General features: G+C 41.0%; 1 protein-coding gene across 4 annotated transcripts; it reads left to right on the plus strand.

The window, feature by feature from the left end:
• Window positions 1-565: 565 nt before the first annotated feature.
• Window positions 566-20,057, plus strand: BZW1 (basic leucine zipper and W2 domains 1). Of its 4 annotated transcripts, none has more exons than XM_081313931.1 (12): window positions 566-669; window positions 4,286-4,359; window positions 5,780-5,956; window positions 9,750-9,844; window positions 10,416-10,481; window positions 10,833-10,968; window positions 11,994-12,103; window positions 12,614-12,784; window positions 13,667-13,813; window positions 14,169-14,307; window positions 19,401-19,523; window positions 19,617-20,057. In XM_081313931.1, exons 2-12 carry the CDS (start codon window positions 4,296-4,298, stop codon window positions 19,646-19,648), a joined length of 1,260 nt encoding a protein of 419 aa, XP_081170057.1. In that variant the 5' UTR covers window positions 566-669; window positions 4,286-4,295; the 3' UTR covers window positions 19,649-20,057. The 4 variants fall into 4 exon arrangements, with proteins under 4 accessions (XP_081170057.1, XP_081170056.1, XP_081170058.1 ...); XM_081313930.1 differs by having other exon boundaries at window positions 572-673; XM_081313932.1 differs by lacking the exon at window positions 566-669 and adding an exon at window positions 763-1,025.
• The last annotated feature ends 1,439 nt before the right edge of the window (window positions 20,058-21,496 follow it).

A 21,496-nucleotide genomic window follows, 5' to 3' on the forward strand; every position in this document is an offset into this window, starting at 1 on the left:
ATTCCGTCTTGTATTGCCACAATCGATTCCATCCTAGTAAACATTTTCCTTTTGGACTAAACTTGCATCCAAGAGTTCTTATTTCCTAAGATGTGGATTGAGGTGGGTCCTGACAGATATAGATACCAGGAGACAGCGAGTTCTGCTTCCATCTGAGCCACAAAGCCAGCTGGGTGACCTCAGGCCAGTTTCCCCTCTCTCCCTCCCCCAGTTTTAGGAAGCAAGAAAGAGCAAGCCACTCCGAAACCTTGCCAAGAAAAGTCCCGGGACTTGTCTAGCAGTCGGCCGGAGTCAGGGGGCGGGGGAAAAAAAAACCAACACGAATAACAACGAGTGATCTGCCTAGGCCTCTCCTTGTCCTTTTACCACGGCGGGAAAGTAACAAACCCGGCGCGACTGCGGAGCCGAGCCGATCGCGCTCGGTTATCGCCTCCGCGCCATAGGTGACGCAGGCCCGAACGGTGGGGTCGTTTTTGTTTTGTTTTTTTTCCCCGCGGGGGGGGGGGAAGGAGGAGGGGCGTCTCCGTAAGTTCCCGCGTCATCTCTGCTTCTCGCGAGAGGTTGAGGGGGAGGAGCCTGAAGATCCTACTGCCTTCAAGCCGCCTCTCCGTCCTCCTCGCGTCGCTGGTAAAGCTCGTGCTCCTTGGACGTTCCGTTCCTGCCTTAAAAGTCGGTGAGGCTCGAGAAGGGGTGGGGGAGGCGGGCCTGGGGCCCTTCGGAACGCGCCTGGGCAGTAACGGCCGCGCTGGTCGGCCCTCTTTCCCCCCCTCCCCCACGTCCTCTGGCGTGACCTGGCGGGTAACAAAGCGGCGGCCTCTGTTGGTTGGTGACGCCGCCGTCGCCGTCGCGGGAGAGACAGAGAGAGAGAGAGAGACCCGTGGCGGCGGCGGCGGCGGCGGCGAGGGCCGGGAGGAACACGCGGGACTCTTAAGCTAGCCGTGGCGGCGCTTGCGAGAGACCTCTCCCTTCCCTCGGCCATCGCTTCCACTTCCACCAGCAGCGGCTGCCTCCGCCCGGAGGGCTCGGTGGGTAGGACGAAGGGAAGGGAGAGGACGAGGGGCCGCTGCGGCAGAGGAGGGAGGTGGGGAAAGGCGCTTTCCCCTCCTTCTGCCCTGGGCAGCAGCTACTTTAGGTAGAGAAGGCGAAGCAGAAGCGCCGCGCGGGCTCCCTGCGCTGCTCTTTTGTTGTGGCGCGGGCTGAACCGTAGCGAGTGAGGAGGAAGATTGCCAGGGGCTCCCCAGGCTCCCTGGGCGGACCTGGAGGAGGAGCCTGGGAGTCACTTGATCGGCGAAGGCGAGAAATATCAATATTTGCTCTCCGTTAACGCGATTGTTAATCCGCCTTTCCTTCCCCCGGGTGTATATATGTAGATTTATGTCACTGTTCACCGCCCTGAGTCCTTGGGGAGAAGGGCGGTATACAAATCAAATAAATAAATAAATAAATAAATATAGGGAGAGGTGGCCCTCTTTAAGTAGGTTCAGGGATTTTTTTTTCTCATTGAACGCTCAGAAGGGAGTTCCGGCACCTTTTTTGGATGGAACCTTGTAGGGTAGGCATGGCGGGTTGTATATGACGGCACCTTTTTCTTTTACAAAAAAAAGCACTGAGTAGGTTACTTTTTTTTTCTTTTTAAGTCACGGAGCTGTATACGATTACATTTTTCCCCCCCTTTAATAATAGACTTTTAAAAAGACAGGGCGAGACGAATGCTGCGTTTAATATTTTCCCCAAAGAAGTTGAGAATGGGCCTTGTAAGAAATAACTTCGTTTCCCAAACTCTTTACTGGAAGTTTTTTTTTTAATCCCATTTATATCCCGCCCTTCTCCGAAGACTCAGGGTGGCTTACAATCTAAGCACAAATCAATGTGCTTAGCAATAGCCTTCATTCTATGTATATGCCTGCTTATTAGGGCTTTGGGGGGGCAAGCAGCATTATTACAAAGTCAGCTTATTGCCCCCAACAATCTGAGTATTAAAAACGCGCGCACAGGTATATATATAAGTCTTCGGAGAAGGGCGGGATATAAATGGGAAAATTATATATATATATACACACACACACACACACATTTTATACCCATTTATAGGGAGGGGGTCGGGAAATAGGAATGGGTTATCCCATTTTTAGAGTAGAAGTGGTGATCATGCTGGTTTTGCTCTGTTCTATCATTTTGCTTTCTCAAGATTACAAAGGTGTAGCATCATTCCAATTTCAAGGAGAAACACAATACCTATTATAGGCCAAGAGGAAGGCATGGGAGAAATGTTGAAATTCATCCTGTGGTAACCATGAATAATGGAAATGGGGCAGATAATTTCACTACCCTTTTTGCTTTCCTTTTCCCATCATTGTTTGAGGAATCCTAATTTGTGATTTTAAGTCCATCCTAAGTTGTGGAACTCTTTTGTTTCTTCTTGTATTTTGGCTGCATGTGGTTATTATCTCCTCTCCTTTATTAATGTTCAACGTTTAGCATATAGCTCTGGATTTACATTAAGTTGAATTGAGGCTACCTTTTTTACTTGTAGATGATCATAGGAGATATACTTTTTACAGGATATTCTGTGTTGCAGTCTTTCCATTCCTAATTAGCTACATTTTATACAGATTGTTTTGCTGAATTTGTATTCAGGATTATAGTCATAATACACATGAAGGGCACTAAGCTTCTGAAGGACTGTTGTAGGTTATTAATAACTGCCTTATAACTGATAACTGATTTTAGTGTAAATACTGACATCCAGCTTGTCCTTATTTATATTGATATAGAGCACTGGTGAAATCACATAAAGACTGAGCCTTTCTTTTTAAAGCAAAACTCATCCCTGAATTAATTTTGAGGCTTCAGTAAAGATAATTGTTGTGGCTTCAATCTGTGAAATTTGTTAAATTATTGGTTCACATGTTACTGAATTTGAATTTCTAGCATGATTTCAGTTGTGATTTTGAGAGTTGCTCCAATTATAATGTCACAGCTTGGAAATTTGGACAGCTGTAGGTAGTCTGAAAAGAGAGAAGGGAGTTTCATGCAAAGTATATTCATGATGGATAAAGTTTGATTCATCCATCAGGTTGAGTCAGCAAAGATTTTTTGGACTGTAGTGGGTGTGAACAGTGTTACCTGCTAAGAAAAGCTTGCATTATAGTATTAATTAGCTTAACGGTATTTATTCTTTGCCCATCAGCCTTAAGCAGCAATTTACATATTGATAGAAATTAGTTATTCCCTGCTTTCAGCTTTATAATCTAAAAATATCTTATATAGAAGGAAAATTTGATTTACAGACAAAATGGCAGCAAGGGAACTTGTTTCAAAATTGCTATTTTTAATCAGGGAGGTACAGATAATCCCATAATCCACTGAGCAAATGCTACTTTTTGCTCTTGCAATTACACAAGTCATAGCATTTGTGTGCTGGTATCACTAGGTAGGTTTTCTTGTCCTCATAGTGATGATAAGAGCCCCCTTCACTAGTACAGCAACAGTGACAGAAGGCAGCAGCAGTGCCTTGTTCCTATTCTTACTTATAACACTTGTAATAATAGAATTAATTAGAACAGACTGAACTAGAACAGATTATAATAGAGAAGTGAATTTTAAAACATCTTCCTAGGTGATGACTCAGTGAAGGAGACTTGAGGAAGCTGTCTTAAGACAGGGCAGTTAAAAAGCATACTTAAAGTATTCTGTCAATAAAGCCTTAATATCCAGTCTCACAATAGAAAAGATACAGCTGTTCTGAACTGTGCTACAAGTAAGCCTTCCAAGACAGGAGGCAAGATGGCTGTCAAGATATATTTACAGACTCTTCATAATCAGAAGTCTACCAATGTAAAGCATGACTTTTAATTTTTGCTGTGAACATTGCAGTTCTCCAGAAAAGTATCACATTATATAAAAAAGTTGCCTTTTTTCCCCTCAGTAGAAATGTGATCTGATGTTCTCTTTAAATGCAATAGGAATTATTAATTTGAGATAAGATTACAGATAATTGTTCTTACTTGTTATGCAATAATAAACATGCCACATTAGTAACTATGTGTTACATAAATCAGTAGTTTGCAGTTAACAAACTTGTTTCTAATTAATGTTCCAGTTTTAAATATAAACGTGGTTTAGGACTCATTTTTAATGGCATTGTAATCATGGTAATTTTGGGAACGGGGAAAACCTATGTATTCTGATGTGTTTAGGTAGTAAGTGTCTTAATCAAAACGTTTCTAAATCCTTAAGGATTATTTTCTTAACTAATGTATCTTCAATTTGTTGCTTATCACAGGGTGTCTTTTATGAATAATCAAAAGCAGCAAAAGCCAACGCTATCAGGCCAGCGTTTTAAAACTAGGAAAAGAGGTAAGGATAGTCATATGCTATTGCTAAGCACATTGGTTTGTGCTTAAATTGTAAGCCGCCCTGAGTCTTCGGAGAAGGGTGGGATATTAATGGGATTAAAATAAAAATAATCAGTTTTTATCAATTACTAATTACCATATCACTGCAAAGATCGATTTATAATATGTACTTTTGATGGTTTTATTAGGGAATCTTTTTGAATATCCATTTATCCTTCCATTCTGTTAGACCTATTGAAAATATATTTATGTAGCGATAACCATAGGCTCAACATGTCTTTTTTTTGTATTACTAATTATTGAAATAATTATCAATATATTCCATCTAAAATCTTAAAAGTCATGAATCGGGTACTGATTCCTATTCCTAGTCACTGATATTTAATCAATCTTCAGTCTGACAATTATATTTCATGTATTAAATTCACACAAGACTGTTGAGTTAACGGAATCAATATTTGAGGAAATGTGCATTTTCACTTCTTCAAAAAAGTTGATTGCTAACAGAATGATTGGGCAATCTTGAGGAAAGGTTTAACCAGGGCCATACTGTATTTGTTTCATTTTATGCTGCAGGTACAGATAGTCCTTGATTTATGACCACATTGGAGCCTCAAATTTCTGTTGCTCTGCAAGGCAGTTAAATGGGTTGCATCCCATTTGACAACCTTTTTTGCCACAGATACATGAATCACCTCAGTTGTTAAGTGAGTGAATCATGCAGTTGTTAAGCAAATATGGCTTCCTCCATGGATTTTGCTTGTTGGAAGCTGGTTGGGAAGGTCATAGATCGTGATCATATGAGCCCGGGACAGTGCAACTATCATAAATACATGCCAGTTGCCAAGTGCCTGAATATTGATCATGGGGATGCTGCAACAGTCATAAGTGTGAAAACTGATCATAAGTCACTTTTTCCAGCACTTTTCAGACTTTGAATGCTTATTAAACGAATAGCTGTAAGTCGAAGACTAACTATAGTAATAAAGGATACAATATTTAATTTTATTAATTTTATCATATATGATGAGAGAGAGAGAGAGAGACCTTGGGCTCTGGAACAAGAAAACAACCCTGATTTTGATCATAGTTAAAAGAAATATGTACCTGAGTGAGACACTCATGAATTGAATTTGTGAGCCCATATTGACTTAGGGACGCTATCTCTTGTCTACCGAAAATTGTGTTGATTTCTGACACGTGGTGAATTAACACAATTTGCAGTGTTTTTTGATCAGTTTAAGCTCAAAGATGGTTGCTTTGGATTTACAGCACAGGCCTACCACTCGTTGAAGTCAAGATGTTGTGGCTTCCCTGGGAACTTTCCTTTTGGCTTATCTGATTCTCAGCATGAAACGAATAACTCCCATTACCTTGACTTTCTTTTCAGATACATTTACAGTATTCTTTTTTTATTGCAGATGAAAAAGAGAGGTTTGACCCCACTCAGTTTCAGGACTGTATTATTCAAGGTTTAAATGAAACTGGCAGTGATTTGGAAGCAGTAGCAAAATTCCTTGATGCTTCTGGAGCAAAACTTGATTATCGCCGCTATGCAGAGACACTCTTTGACATTCTGGTGGCTGGTGGAATGCTGGGCAAGTATCTTTATTTTGTTCAGAAGTTTTATTAATTTAACAAAGCATAAAATACAAAAATATGAAGAAAGATGAAAGGTAAAGTAGAGGAGGGAAAGGGTAAGAAAGAAAATTGTAGGGTAGAAGGGGCGGAAAAAAGCAAGTATCTTTATTGACTCTTCAGTTTATGATCACATGGATGCACTATGAAAAATTCTAATTGTATTTTTTTTTTCAGAATTGCTTGTACACATATACAGTGATAGTAGTATTCAAAGCAAAATATAGAATAGAGGCAATGTATGCTGCGGTGCCCCTTCATGGATTACTGCCTTGTCGTGGCGAAGGGGCTTGCGTAATTCAATGAAGCTATGAGCTATGCCATGCAGGGCCACCCAAGACGGACAGGTCATAGCAGAGAGTTCTGACAAAACGTGATCCACTGGAGAAGGAAATGGCAAACCACTCCAGTATCTTTGCCATGAAAACCCTATGGACAGTTCCAAAAGGCAAAACGATATGACGCTGGAAGATGAGCTCCTCAGGTCGGAAGGCGTCCAATATGCTACTGGGGAAGAGCAGAGGGCTAGTACTAGTAACGCCAGAAAGAATGAAGCGACTGGGCCAAAGCCGAAAGGATGCTCAGCTGTGGATGTGTCTGGCGGTGAAAGGAAAGTCCGATGCTGTAAAGATTTTTTCTCCATAGGAACCTGGAATGTAAGATCCATGAATCAAGAAAAGCTGGACGTGGTCAAACAAGAGATGACAAGACTAAACATCGACATCTTAGGTATCAGCGAACTAAAATGGACAGGAATGGGTGAATTTAATTCAGATGGCCATCAGGTATACTACTGCGGGCAAGAATCCCTCAGAGGAAATGGAGTAGCCTTCATAGTCAATAAAAGAGTAGGAAAAGCAATACTGGGATACAATCCTCAAAATGACAGAATGATCTCAGTTCGAATCCAAGGCAAACCATTCAATATCACAGTAGTCCAGGTCTATGCCCCAACCACCGGTGCTGAAGAGGATGAAATTAACCGGTTCTATGAAGCCCTACAGCACCTTATAGAACTAACACCAAAAAATGATGTTCTTATCATCATGGGGGATTGGAATGCTAAAGTAGGAAGCCAAAAGATAACCGGAATAACAGGCAAGTTTGGCCTTGGAGTACAAAATGAAGCAGGGCACAGGTTGATAGAATTTTGTCAAGAGAATACGATGGTCATAGCAAACACTCTTTTCCAACAACCCAAGAGACGGCTTTACACATGGACATCACCAGACGGTCAACACAGAAATCAGATTGACTATATGCTCTGCAGCCAAAGATGGAGAAGCTCTATACAGTCAGTAAAAACAAGACCAGGAGCTGACTGTGGCTCAGACCATGAGCTTCTTGTTGCAAAGTTTAGGCTTAAATTAAAGAAAGTAGGGAAAAGCGCTAGGCCAGTCAGGTATGAATTAAATCATATCCCTGTTGAATATACAGTAGAGGTGACAAATAGATTTAAGGAATTAGATCTGATAGACAGAGTGCCTGAAGAACTATGGACAGAGGTTCGCAACGTTGTACAACAGGTAGCAACCAAAACCATCCCAAAGAAAAAGAAATGCAAGAAAGCAAAATGGCTGTCTGAGGAAGCTTTGCAAATAGCTGAGGAAAGGAGGGAAGCGAAAGGCAAGGGAGAAAAAGAAAGATACGCCCAATTAAATGCAGAATTCCAAAGAATAGCTAGAAGAGATAAGAATGCCTTCTTAAATGAACAATGCAAAGAAATAGAAGAAAACAATAGAATAGGGAGGACCAGAGATCTTTTCAAGAAAATTGGAGAGATGAAAGGAACGTTTCATGCAAAAATGGGCATGATAAAGGACCAAAATGGCAGGGACCTAACAGGCAGAAGAGATTAAGAAGAGGTGGCAAAACTACACAGAAGAACTATACAAGAATGAGCTTAACATCCCTGATAATCACAATGAGGTGGTCACTGACCTCGAGCCAGACATCCTAGAATGTGAAGTGAAGTGGGCCTTAGAAAAGCTGAGCAACAACAAAGCTAGTGGAGGTGACAGTATTCCAGCTGAGCTATTCAAAATCTTAAAAGACGATGCAGTAAAAGTGCTACACTCAATTTGCCAGCAAATTTGGAAAACTCAACAGTGGCCACAGGATTGGAAAAGATCAGTTTACATTCCAATTCCAAAGAAAGGCAGTGCCAAAGAATGTTCAAACTATCGCACCATTGCACTCATTTCTCACGCTAGTAAAGTTATGCTTAAAATCCTACAAGCTAGACTCCAGCAGTATGTGGATCGAGAACTACCAGAAGTACAGGCAGGATTTCAAAGAGGCAGAGGAACTAGAGATCAAATTGCTAACATACGCTAGATCATGGAGAAAGCTAGAGAGTTCCAGAAAAACATCTACTTCTGCTTTATTGACTATGCTAAAGCCTTTGATTGTGTGGATCATAACAAACTCTGGCAAGTCCTTAAAGAGATGGGCGTACCAGACCATCTTATTTGTCTCTTGAGAAACCTATATGCGGGCCAAGAAGCAACAGTGAGAACTGGACACGGAACCGCTGATTGGTTCAAAATTGGGAAAGGAGTCCGGCAAGGCTGTATACTGTCGCCTTGCCTATTTAACTTATATGCAGAGCACATCATGAGAAAGGCAGGGCAAGATGAATCAAAAGTTGGAATTAAAATTGCCACAAGAAACATCAACAACCTAAGATATGCAGATGATACCACTCTAATGGCAGAAACTGAAGAGGAACTAAAGAGCCTCTTGTTGCGAGTGAAGAAGGAGAGTGCAAAACTTGGGTTGAAACTAAACATTAAGAAAACCAAGATCATGGCATCTGGCCCTCTCAATTCCTGGCAAATAGATGGGGAAGAAATGGAGGTAGTGACAGATTTTATTTTCCTTGGCTCCAAGATCACTGCAGATGGGGACTGTAGCCAAGAAATTAAAAGACGCTCCTTGGGAGGAAAGCCATGTCAAATCTAGACAGCACACTAAAAATCAGAGATATCACCCTGTCAACAAAAGTGCGTATAGTCAAGGCTATGGTCTTCCCAGTTGCAATGTATGGCAGTGAAAGTTGGACCATAAGAAAGGCTGAGCGCCAAAGAATTGAGGCCTTTGAACTATGGTGCTGGAGAAGACTCCTGCGAGTCCCTTGGACTGCAAGGCGATCAAACCGGTCAGTCCTAGAGGAGATCAACCCTGACTGCTCTTTAGAAGGCCAGATCCTGAAGATAAAACTCAAATACTTTGGCCACCTAATGAGAAGGAAGGACTCACTGGAGAAGAGCCTAATGCTGGGAAAGATTGAGGGCACTAGAAGAAGGGGACGACAGAGAATGAGGTGGCTGGATGGAGTCACTGAAGCAGTAGGCGTGAGCCTAAATGGACTCCAGAAGATGGTAGAGGACAGGAAGGCCTGGAGGAACATTGTCCATAGGGTCGCGATGGGTCGGACACGACTTCGCAACTAACAACAACAACAAATGCTGCGGTGTGATCATTTTAGGATAGTTGTTGGAAGAAAAATCATGGCTCAAATTGGGTCTGAACAAAGCTGTCAGTTGGCTTTCAGTATTCTTCAAAAATACTGAAAGCTATGGATCGGGTTCATTTGCCTACCCAATCCTAGAGAATTTAATTTCATTTGCAGTAAATCCAATATATTATGTATTATTTGACGTTTGACTGTTTCAGCAAAGACGATCTTGTAGACCCAGAACAACTTCTACAGTTATTTTTCTTATAATTGAAATAATCATTTTTTAACAGCCCCAGGTGGTACCCTGGCAGATGACATGATGCACACAGACGTCTGTGTATTTGCTGCACAAGAAGACCTAGAAACAATGCAAGCATTTGCTCAGGTTTGCATGTTTTCTTTCATTATTTTCCTTGATCCTGTCTTTCTGTTGCAGGGGTCGGCAACCTTAAACACTCAAAAAGCCATTTGGACCTGTTTCTTACAAAAAAGAAAACACCAGGAGCCACAAGACCCTGCTGCTTCCCCCACCCCACATGGAGCGCCTCACTGCCACTGCTTCCCCCACCCCCAACAGAGCGCTCCACCGCCGCTGCTGCTTTCACTCTACACGAAGCGCCCCGCTACCACTGCTTCCCCCCATCCCCCAAGTGGAGCGCTCCACCGCCACTGCTGCTTCCCTCCCGCACAAAGCGCCCTGCTGCCAGCCACTACTTCCACCCACCCACCTCCTGACAGAGCGCTCCCCCACCATCGCTGCTTCCCCCCCCCCCAGAATGGAGCACTCCGCCGCTGCTTCACCCAGTGGCGAAGAAGGAGTTTGGGAGGCAGCAGCAGGGTGTGGCCAAAGTCATCCAGTCAGTTTTCTTATGCAAGAACTAGAACTCACACTCTCCTGATTTCTAGCCTGTTGCTTTAACCACTACACCAAACTGGCTCTCTTACCTATTTTACAGGTCTTTAACAAGCTGATCAGGCGATACAAATACCTGGAAAAAGGCTTTGAGGATGAAGTTAAAAAGGTACTCAACAAAAACTAGATTTTACCTTATCTTGCCCCAAAATGGATTTTATTATATGTAAATAAATAAGTAGTACTAGATTGTCTGCTTCTACTGGTCATTTTCAACCTGGGGGAAAAGGAGGGGAAAAGTTTCATCCACTTTATAACAGTTTTATTTTCTGGTTGCCACGTGTACATGTGTATACACGTTGAGAGAGGAAAGTACGGTAATTACAAATGTCTTAAGCAACGTAACGTGGAAAAGTGATGGTCTTTTGATCACTGTCATATAAAATCCTTTATAATGCTGTAGTACGGCTTCAGTATCTCATTTATTTCAAAATGTTTGTTACTGTATTTCCTCTTGTAGTTGCTGCTCTTCTTGAAAGGTTTTTCAGAGTCTGAGCGGAACAAACTGGCCATGTTGACGGGTATTCTTCTGGCCAACGGGACACTTAATGCATCAATTCTCAACAGCCTGTATAATGAGAATCTTGTTAAAGAAGGTAATTACAGAAATCTTGCCTCTGATACGGCTTCTTTCATAGAAGAACCAGCTTCCTCACTTATTGCTGTTTCATAGTAGAGGCAGTCCTTGTCTTACGACCAGTCGCTTAGCTACCATTCGACGTTCTGATGTACCCCTCCAAAGATACTTCTGACTGGTTCTGAAGTTCTGATGGATTATCCCCCCACTGAAATGACCACATTTCAGGCATTCAACAACTGGCCCACATTTATGGCCATTTGCAGTGTCCCATGGTCATGTGACCAAATTTATATTTTTGTGGAGAGGCAGCATTTATTTCCAGCTTTTGCAAAAACACTAAAGCAAACAATGGGCTTACTTTCTGCGGATTCACTTAAAGTGATTTGCTTAGTGATTACCACAAGTAAAATTGAGGTAGCCACGTGATAACCTGCTTTACAACCATCACGACTTATGATCATAATGGGTAATCTTTGTTACAGTTAGACATCCAGGATTACCTGTGTGTTTGGGGACATTATGCATTTAGTTTAAAACTAAAATTGCTTCTAAAGTTGAAACATAAGCTACAGAAATCTGACAAGGGCAAAAATAATATTAAACAGCAATTGAGGCCAAGGAGCATTGTATTTACTTTGACACTATAGAAATTTGTTGAGTTCCATTGTGTTATACAGCATTAGGTAATTGTTCAACCCCTCTCTAAGGGAGATGGGCAGTTCAAAAATGTGAAAAATAAAATAAATTATACTTTTCTAATTTTAAGAACCTCAGCTCTTGCAGAGAGCATGTATTTCAGTAATAGGGCAGCAAAAACTGTTGAGAATATTGCTTGGTATAATCCTGATGTTAACATTATTGAGACTCACTTTGATGCTTTCCTCTTGGAAAATCTATTGTAAGTGATAGTGTATGAAGAGGAGTTCCATGATCTAAATGTATTATTGGCTAGATAAAACGTGGAAAGCCTGTAGAAGGAGAGGATTATACCCATTCCCACTGTGAAGTCTTAAAAAGTAATTGTGTGATTTTTCTGTGCAGGTGTTTCAGCAGCCTTTGCTGTAAAATTGTTCAAATCATGGATTAATGAAAAAGATATCAATGCAGTTGCTGCTAGTCTTCGTAAAGTCAATATGGATAATAGGCTGATGGTAAGTGGATAGAGTTTTATAGTCAAAGTGAAACATCTGTTACTCAGGCAGGGAGTAGAATATTGGTGCATATCAAGAACATTGTTTTTTAGCTTGCAGGAGGACCCAGATTCCCTTTCCACTACTCAATGATTGTCCTGTATTCAAAGATTCATGCCTGAAGCACATCTAATAGTTTAATTCACTATTGCATATTTAAATTCTTTTTAAAAAAAGTCTTCTGAATGTGGTGTCTTCTTTACAGTTCACTGGTTTTGGCACTTTGGTACATTTGGTAAATTTAGATTTGAATTCAATGTTTTAACACAATTTTTGACATAGTCCTCAAGGGAACCCGATAGGAAAATGTACAGTAATAAAAACTAAGATGTGACTTCTCATATCTACATAAAAATAGGAAAACAGGAAAATTAATGTTATTTTGAATATTTCCATGCATTAAACAAGGGTGAATCTTTGTACTAAGCACTTGTATTGTGCCTTAATATTTGCAAAAAATATGTGTTTCAGGAACTCTTTCCAGCCAACAAGCAAAGTCTTGAACATTTTACAAAATACTTCACTGATGCAGGATTGAAGGAACTTTCTGAATATGTTCGGAACCAGCAGTGCATAGGGGCTCGTAAAGAATTACAGAAAGAACTTCAAGAGCAGATGTCACGAGGGGATACCTTCAAGGACGTAAGTGTGGTTAGCTGGCAAACATAGATGAATTCTGGAAGATCTTAATGAATACCAGAATTATGGAAATAGCCTTTTTAACCGAGTCCCTAATAATACACATTAGGTATAAAACCATAATAATAATTGGAGGAAACTGGATTCGCTTAACAACTGCATGATTCACTTAACGGCTGCAGTGATTCATTTAATAATTGTGGCAAAAAAAGGTTGTAAAATGGGATGTAACTCACTTAGCAACTCCCTTGCTTAGTAGTTAAAAGCAATTTTTTTGGAATCAAATCCAAAGCATTCCACTGCTCTTTTGGCTATTGTTAACAGTACGCCTATAATTGCTGTCCATTCTTGAGGTGTTCAGTTTTAACAATTCTTTTATGGTAATGGAGGGAAGCCATTTGACTAATGTTCATGACTTTCTATCTAACATCTAGTAATTATTCCCTACTGTTAACATGCCTTAAGCAGCGCGAACACTTTTTCAGCCTTGAGTCTGATATTTCAGTGTGATGTTCAGTAGCAATTCAAAATATGTTATAAGTGGTGTTTTTTACATTGATCATACTGCTAAATTTGCTTATGTTTGTTAAATAAAATTGTTATTCTGGTACAGTTGAATTTGAATAAAGAATAATGACAAGCCTGCCATTTCAATATTGTATGGTGAACCAATGTAAGGTCAAAACATTGTCAGATTCCTCTGTCCCATTTTCATACTTTCAGGTGGCAGATCCAAGGGGAAGCTATATTCAGATTTACTTGAACTTGAGTATAGTGGGGCACAAGACCTTGCTTGATTTGGATTCATACATAGATTTGGTTAAAGATCTGTTTATATACAGAGAAATATCTGGACAAGACTAATGTGCAAATCTGGTTGCCTAGATCATACCATATGTCAAGGAAGAAATGAAGAAAAACAACATATCAGAGCAGACTGTAATTGGCATCATCTGGTCTAGTGTAATGAGCACTGTGGAATGGAACAAAAAAGAGGAGCTCGTCGCAGAACAAGCCATCAAGCACTTGAAGGTATAAGCTCATTTATAGGATTAGCTTTTAAATATTTTTGAAGTCTGTTGCAGATACCTATCATCCATCCATCTATCTTTTTCAGGATGTCTTGTCTGAGGTTTTCCTGAATAATTTTTTTCAGAGTAATCTGGTTTTTAAAAAGTAGATTTAATGGTATTAAGAAACTACTTCAAAGATTCTAAGTTACTGTATGTTTCTTGACAATATTATTTTTTCTTTATAAGAATTAGAAAAGGCGACTTAAGCAAATGTTAGTTTTTTAACAGCTGTATTCTCCATGGCTAAGATGAAGCAAATGTTTAAATGCAAGTTAGGAAATTTATTTTTGACAAAGCCTCTCCTATCTTCTCAGCAATACAGCCCTCTTCTTGCTGCCTTTACAACCCAAGGTCAGTCTGAACTGACTCTGTTGCTAAAGATTCAAGAGTACTGTTACGACAACATCCATTTCATGAAAGCCTTCCCGAAAATAGTGGTGCTCTTCTACAAAGGTAATATATAACAAATCAGTCTCTTGAAAGCAAAAGAAGTTAATGTATAATTTTAGTTTCTGGTGTTAATCAACCAGGTCTATATCCAGGAATGCATTTGGAGCCTCTTATTCCAGTAAAGTCTTTTACGTTTGTGGAAAGCTGTAGAGATTAAATAATTCATAAGCAGTACCGCATCTTTTATTTCAAGATAATTATCAGTTATTTCTGTTTTGCTCTAGAGATTAATGGTTTGTGGTAAGAGTTATTGCATGGAACAAAACTCCATCAGGGACTCTGTGAAATAAATAGTAAAATTCTGTGAAAGTGACTTTTTTCCTCAAGCACTTCCCCAAAATTGTCCAATGTTCAAAGAGTGACTGTTTTATTCAAAGAATGCCAGGCCACATGCTGCTTACAGTGCATTTCCCAGCAGAATGGAGATTTTGTGTGTGTGTGTGTATGTAAAAATTTTTTTGGATTGCTAACAGAGTTAAAGGGAGACTAATATGGCCATTTCAAACTCATTTGTTCTCATCAGTTAGCCATACCCTTCTAAGATTCGAACCTGGGCTGATTGCACATTAGGCAATTGTTCTAACCCTTAGGCCACAGGCTCTTTCTCGCTTTGTTAGCTGAGAAGCAAGGGAGATATGTGTTAAGTGTTTTGTTAAGTATTTAGAACAGTGTTTTTCAACCACTGTTCCGCGGCACACTAGTGTGCCGCGAGATGTTGCCTGGTGTGCCATGGGAAAAATTGAAAAATTCGAAAGATTTAAAAAAAAAGACTCTCCCCTCGCGAGGGCGGCGGCTTCTGTTTTCCCTTTTGCCGCCACGCCAGTTTGGTCGCTGCTCGCCATGACCTTGTTGACTGCCGGTAGCAGGGCGGCCGCGCGCCTCTTGGGAGCCAAGGTGAAGGTGTTTTTTTTCCCTCCCCCCCTCTCCGTTCGGCTCCTTCCCTTTTTCGGGGGTGAAGTGGGGTGGGTGGGGGGTGACTGTTCTTGCGAGCGCCATGACCGCTATTGCCGTGACTTGGGCTTGGCTCGGGAAGGGGGAAAGAGGAGAAAAAGGGGCTGCAAGTCTTGTCACCGCAGGGCAGTCTCTCTCGTGTCCGCCTGGAAGTTCTCGGCGATTCCCTTCCCACGTCAGCTTGCAGAGCAGCCGAAGTGCGATTTGGGCAGGGTGTTTCCCCTCGCACGCAACCCCCCCTTCCCCCTTTTTGGTCGTGCCAGCCCTATGGAGGCTTGGCGCGGAGAGTTCCTCGGGTTGAGATGGGGTGTCTTCCCCATCTCCGCGCGCTCTCCAGCAGCTGCGAGCTTCGTTCTCGCTCTTTAGTCTCCTTTCTTGTCCCGCTGTCGCAAAGAGATGATTATGCGGTTGTCAGGGTGGGGTGGCTTAGGAAACAGGAGGGAGGTTGGTAGTTGGGAGATCTGGGCTCGCTAAAGAAAACAAAACACGAACGAACAAGCAAACGTCGTAAAGTAACCCCTTTCTCTCCCCCCCCCCCATCCCGCTTCCTTCCAATACCGCGAAGTTTGACCACCTTGGCCTTTATGGTATTCTTTTAGGCTTTGGCGGGACGGCTCACACTTTTTTTTCCGTTCACGTGACGGAATTGGTATTTAGGGGAAAGATGCATGCTGGGTATTCGGTTCCTTTGGAAGGCATGAAACTGATACGGCTAGCTAGACCGAGCTGGTAGAAAGACAGCTTGGAAAAATATGTCTATTTCCCCTCCCCCCCTTTCGGAGTGCCTCGTGATTTTTTTCATGAAACAAGTGTGCCTTTGCCCAAAAAAGGTTGAAAAACACTGATTTAGAATACCTTGCTAGGCCCCAAACACGTGGCAAATCTTATTTCCTGTTTCAGCCTAACCCAAGGCCATCCACAGGTTGTAGTCACAACAGTGACAGCTCATATTTGTGTAAATTTTTTTTGGATTGCTAACAAAGAGTTAAAGGGAGACTAATATGGCCATTTCAAACTCATTTGTTGTCATCAGATTCGAACCTGGGCTGATTGCAGGTTAGGCTGAAACAGGAAATAAGATTTGCCCCGTGTTTGGGGCCTAGCAAGGTATTCTAAATACTTAACAAACACTTCACACACACACACACACACACACACACACATATATATAGGGGATGTGGTGGCTCAGTGGGTTAGGACGCTGAGCTTGTTGATCAGATGGTCGGCAGTTTGGCGGGTCGAATCCCGAGTGCCGCGTAACAGAGTGAGCGCCTGTTACTCATCCCAGCTTCTGCCAATGTTCGAAAGCACATAAAAATGCAAGTAGAAAAATAGGGACCACTACGGTGGGAAGGTAACAGTGTTCTGTGCGCCTTTGGCGTCTAGTCATGCCGGCCACATGACCACGGAGACGTCCTTGGACAAACACTGGCTCTTTGGCTTTGAAACGGCCCCTAGAGTCGGAAACGACTAGCACACGTGTGGGGGAACCTTTACCTTTACATACATACATACATACATACATACATACATACATATATATATATATATATATATATATACACACACACACACACACACACACATATATGCATCTATGTGTGTGTATGTGTATATATATGTGACCACGGAGACGTCCTCGGACAAGCGCTGGCTCTTCGGCTTTGAAATGGAGATGAGCACATATATATATATATATTCTGTATGAATCCAGAATTCCTGGGAGCAGATCCTCACTCCTAAGACTATTCTGTTGCAAAAAAAAGTTTTCCTAAAAACTGTTCCATGAGGTCAGAAATCCTTTTTTTTTTTTTTTTTGGGGGGGGGGCTTTAGAAGAAGAGAATGACACTAGGCTTCCCTCTTGATGCAGCAAGTTCCTCTGAAAGAAATCCTTCTGTTTGTAGAGGGGGGAGGCATGCAGGGTTATACTCACAAATAAGGTATTGTTATAGTGCATCTTATAAAACAAAGGTAGTCAATTTATGACCCTCTAGATGAGGGGTCCCCAATCCCTGGTCTGTGGATGCGGCATGCCAGCAACTGGGCCGCATAAACAGCCCCATCTGCGGGATGCAGGTAGCACACAAAACCACCACCACCCCTCCAGTCTGCAGAAAAACCCCACGTATCCAGTCCCTGATGCCCAAAAAGCTGGGGACCTCTGCTCTAGATGCTGATGAAAGGTTCCATCCTCTCTTGCCAGATTAATTAAAGTCCCCGCTTTCTTTTACAATTAATCTGAAAGAGTTAATCTAATGCAAAATATACCCCCCTCCCTCCCTCTATGCTTTTGGTCTTTGCCTGAAAATGGGAAAGGTTGTAATCTGCTGGCATGTCTAGTCCTCTCAAATTTTTCCCAATTCCTTAATAGAAGCTCACTTTCAAGTGACATGAGCAGGGTTTAAAATGGAGGCGCCTCCTACTGTAGAGTGTACTGAGATTTTTTTTTCCTCCATAAAACTTAATTGGATCCAGCCCATTTTGAACTATATTTCTTTCCCTCTGCCCCAGTTCAGTCCTGTTTTGTTCAAGCTTTGATGGATACATTTCTGAGCCCCTTTACATAAGTTTTTCCTGATGTTCTGCTGGTTCTGAAAGAATTTTTAAGAATACAGATAGTTCTCAAGGTACGATTACGATAGGACTGGGATTGCTGTCGATAAGCATTCTGGTTACAAAGCATGATGTCACATGACTGCATTACTTAACGGCAGCAATCTTGGCAGTCCTGGTTACCATCTTAATCCCAGGATGTCTGGGTCTTAAGTGGGAAATGGTGGGAATCTCAGGTAAAATATGCTGGTGATAAAAGCTTAGGAGAAATTTAAATTGGTCAGAATCACCCTAATAGAGTACAAAATCAGAATCATCATATTAAGTATTCAAATTGCTTCCCATGTTACCTATCCACAATAATCACAGCCCTCATTAAAGAAGTTAATTGGGGAGAGTTTATTTATTTTATTTTTATTTATTTTTTATTTTTATTCCATTTATATCCCGCCCTTCTCTGAAGACTCAGGGCGGCTTACAAGCTTAGCAGTAGCCTTCATTCTATGTATATGCCTGCTTATTAGGGCTTTCGCGCCCCCCCCAAGCGGCATTATTACAAAGTCAGCTTATTGCCCCCAACAATCTGGGTCCTCATTTTACCTACCTCGGAAGGATGGAAGGCTGAGTCAACCTTGAGCCTGGTGGGATGCGAACCTGCAATAATTGCAGGCAGCTGGTGTTACTTAAGGAGGCATCAGCCCACTGCTCCACCAAGTTAACACAAAGGGTAGGTGGAATTGATGATAGATCAGAATTCAACTTAATGGCTCAGAAACAGGCTTCTTGGACTGTGCATGGAGCAAGAACAGCCATTTTATTTCCAGAAATTAAATAGCTTCAGAACATCCAGAATGCAACATTTGGTGAGAAAACTAAAACATTTTAAAGATTGTTAACTATTCCATGCCCAGGATGGCAAGTTTTGTACTCTGCTGTACAATGATTGAATGACTTTGAACTAATGGTACCTTTCTGAATGTCTGGAATGATTTGCAGTGTGCAAAATGATATTCAGAGGTATTCTGAAGGAGAAAATTGTGAGGCAACTAAAGCTACTTTATGAGGACTGCAGAAAATAAAGTAATTGGATTTGAAGAATGCTGTTTTAAGTGTGGGGGAGAAATGCCTACACTCACTATAATTCATTCCAGTGGAGTTTCTTGAAGATCCAGCAGAAAATAAAAGAAACCCCTCCTGATTTAGCCACTGTTAAGATTCTTTTCCATCAGATACCATAAGCTACTGTTGAAGTTAGAAGAATATTTTGCAGATGATTCATAAAGCCATTATATTTTTAAGAATACGGCACTTAATTTGCTTTGTTTTAACTGCATGGGGTTTGTTTTAGCAACTCTTATGAAAGAATCTCCTGAACTTCATTTTAAATGCAGAATTTGTGATAGTTTGTTATCTTTGGGGGGAGAGGGTCTTGAAGAAAATGACCTTTCCCCCCCCCCTCTCATGGAGTCACATAGTGGATTGTTGTAGAAAAAGTCTTGCCTGACCAAAGAAAGCAGGCAAAGACACTAGTCCTCCCTTCATTGTTTGTGGGATGTCTTGCCTGACAGCCCTGTTGTTTTGTTTTCCACAGCTGAGGTACTCAGTGAAGAACCCATCCTGAAATGGTATAAAGATGCACACCTTGCCAAAGGAAAGAGTGTCTTTCTGGAACAAATGAAAAAGTTTGTAGAATGGCTCAAAAATGCAGAGGAAGGTAAGTAAGCCTACTGTTATTAAACTATTAACTGCTAGATACCCTGAACATCATAAAACATATTCAAGCTGAAATACTTTGTTTGTCTTTCAGAATCGGAGTCTGAAACTGAAGAAGGTGACTAAGTTGTCAAAATGTCAACAGTAAAGCAAACAGGAGCTGTAGATAAAGCGTCATGTTTTGTGTCCTTCTGATTCTTACATCCTACCTCCCTTTATCAAGCATGATATAAGGGCTCTCAGCAAATTTATGTTTGCATTTTCTAGGGTCCTTATAAAACACCGAAATTAGGTTTTTAAAACCATGTGTTAGTAGCTTACAGGAGCTCTAGATTTGATTCTAACATTGCATTAATCCTTTCAGTTACATTCTACCTCCTGTATTTTCTACTGTAACATAATTTAAGGCCTTCCACAACTTAAATTCATTTTATCCCTGGGTTTTCTATAAAGGTTTGCAGTAGACATGGAAAATGAAATTTGTTATAAAATTCTGTTTGCAGATTAAAGTGTACAAGTATCCAAAATCTAGAAACCACATTTGTTTGATTTTGTTTGAAAGAGAACTAGACTAAGAATGGGTTCCCCTACACCACTCCCATCTTTCCTCTCAGCTTCTTGTTTTTGATACTCTTGCACTTTTTAGACAGCCCTTAAAATGTCTCTTCGCGGATTAACAGTTAATCAAAACACAAATAATTTGAGATTAAATCTTGCAATTGAGTACTATGCAGAAATGATTTGCAGTGACCAGCTAAGAATGCTATGGCAAGAAGAAAAAAATGTTTTTTGACCTTTCTAGCTAAAAAATTAAATTGATTTAATTCATAATGCAGCTCATAATATGCAAATTGTACAATGGTTTAAATTGAATCTTTAAAAATTCAAAACAGGTTATTTTGAAGTTGAAACTGATTCAGAGCATTTTGCTTGCTGCTAAATTTACTAGCTAGTTTGTATTTTAGGCTCAGAATCAGAATAGAGGTGGAAGGAACCTTGGAGGTCTTCTAGTCCAGCCTTCTGCGTAAGCAGGAGATCCTATACCATTTCAGACAAGTGATTGTCCAGTCTATTCTTAAAAACCTCCAGTGATGGAGTGCCCATGATTTCTGAAGGCAAGCTGTTCCACTGGGTAATTGTCCTCAAAACTGCTTGGAAGTTTCTCCTTAATTCCAGGTTGCTTCTCTCCTTGATTAGTTTCCATCCATTGTTTCTTGTCCTGCTCTCTGGTGCTTTAGAGAATAAATTGACCCCCTCCTCCTTGTGGCAGCCTCTCAAATACTGGAATACTGCTATCATGTCCCTCCTAGTCCTTTTCTCTAGACTAGCCAAACTCAAATCCTGCGATCATTCTTCATATGTTTTAGTTTCCAGGCCTTTAATCCTCTTAGTTGCTCTTCTCTGCACTTTTTCCAAAGTCTCAACATCTTTTTTGTAATAATGTGACCCAAACGATGCAGTATTCCAGGTGTGGTCTTAGTACGGCTTTATAAAGTGGTACTAATACTTCATGTGATTTTGATTCTATGCCTCTGTTTATACAACCAAGGATTTTGTTAGCTTTTTTGACTGCTGCTGCACACTGCTGGCTCATGTTTAAGTGATCACTAGGACTCCATGGTTCCTCTCACAGTTAGTTTTTTTTTTTGAGCAAGGTTTTGCTTAATCTTTGGTTTTTCCTGCCTGGATGTAAAACTTTTTTCTCCGCATTAAATTTCATGTTGTTAGATAGGGCCCATTGTTCAAGTTTGTCAAGAACTTTTTGAATCCTGAGCTTGTCTTCTGGGGTTTTGGCTATTCCTGCCAACTTAATTTCATCTACAAATGTGATGAGTTCCCCTTCTATTCCCTAATCTAATTCATTTATGAAGATATTGAAGAATACTTACTTCCCTCCAAGTAGATGTAAGGACTACTCGTTGAGTAATTTGTCAGCCAGTTACAAATCCATCTGGTGATTATGCTGTCTATCCC

The sequence above is a fragment of the Vipera berus genome (genome assembly GCF_964194415.1).
Source record: "Vipera berus genome assembly, chromosome: 1".
Taxonomy (NCBI): domain Eukaryota; kingdom Metazoa; phylum Chordata; class Lepidosauria; order Squamata; family Viperidae; genus Vipera; species Vipera berus.

Bases quoted from the DNA above. Each gene is read 5' to 3' on its own strand.
- BZW1 (XM_081313929.1), top strand. From the start codon at position 4,257: ATGTATCTTCAATTTGTTGCTTATCACAGGGTGTCTTTTATGAATAAT. The intron at 4,360-5,779 runs GTAAGGATAGTC...TTTTTATTGCAG, and splicing joins TTTTAAAACTAGGAAAAGAG to ATGAAAAAGAGAGGTTTGAC. The intron at 14,308-19,400 runs GTAATATATAAC...TGTTTTCCACAG, and splicing joins AGTGGTGCTCTTCTACAAAG to CTGAGGTACTCAGTGAAGAA.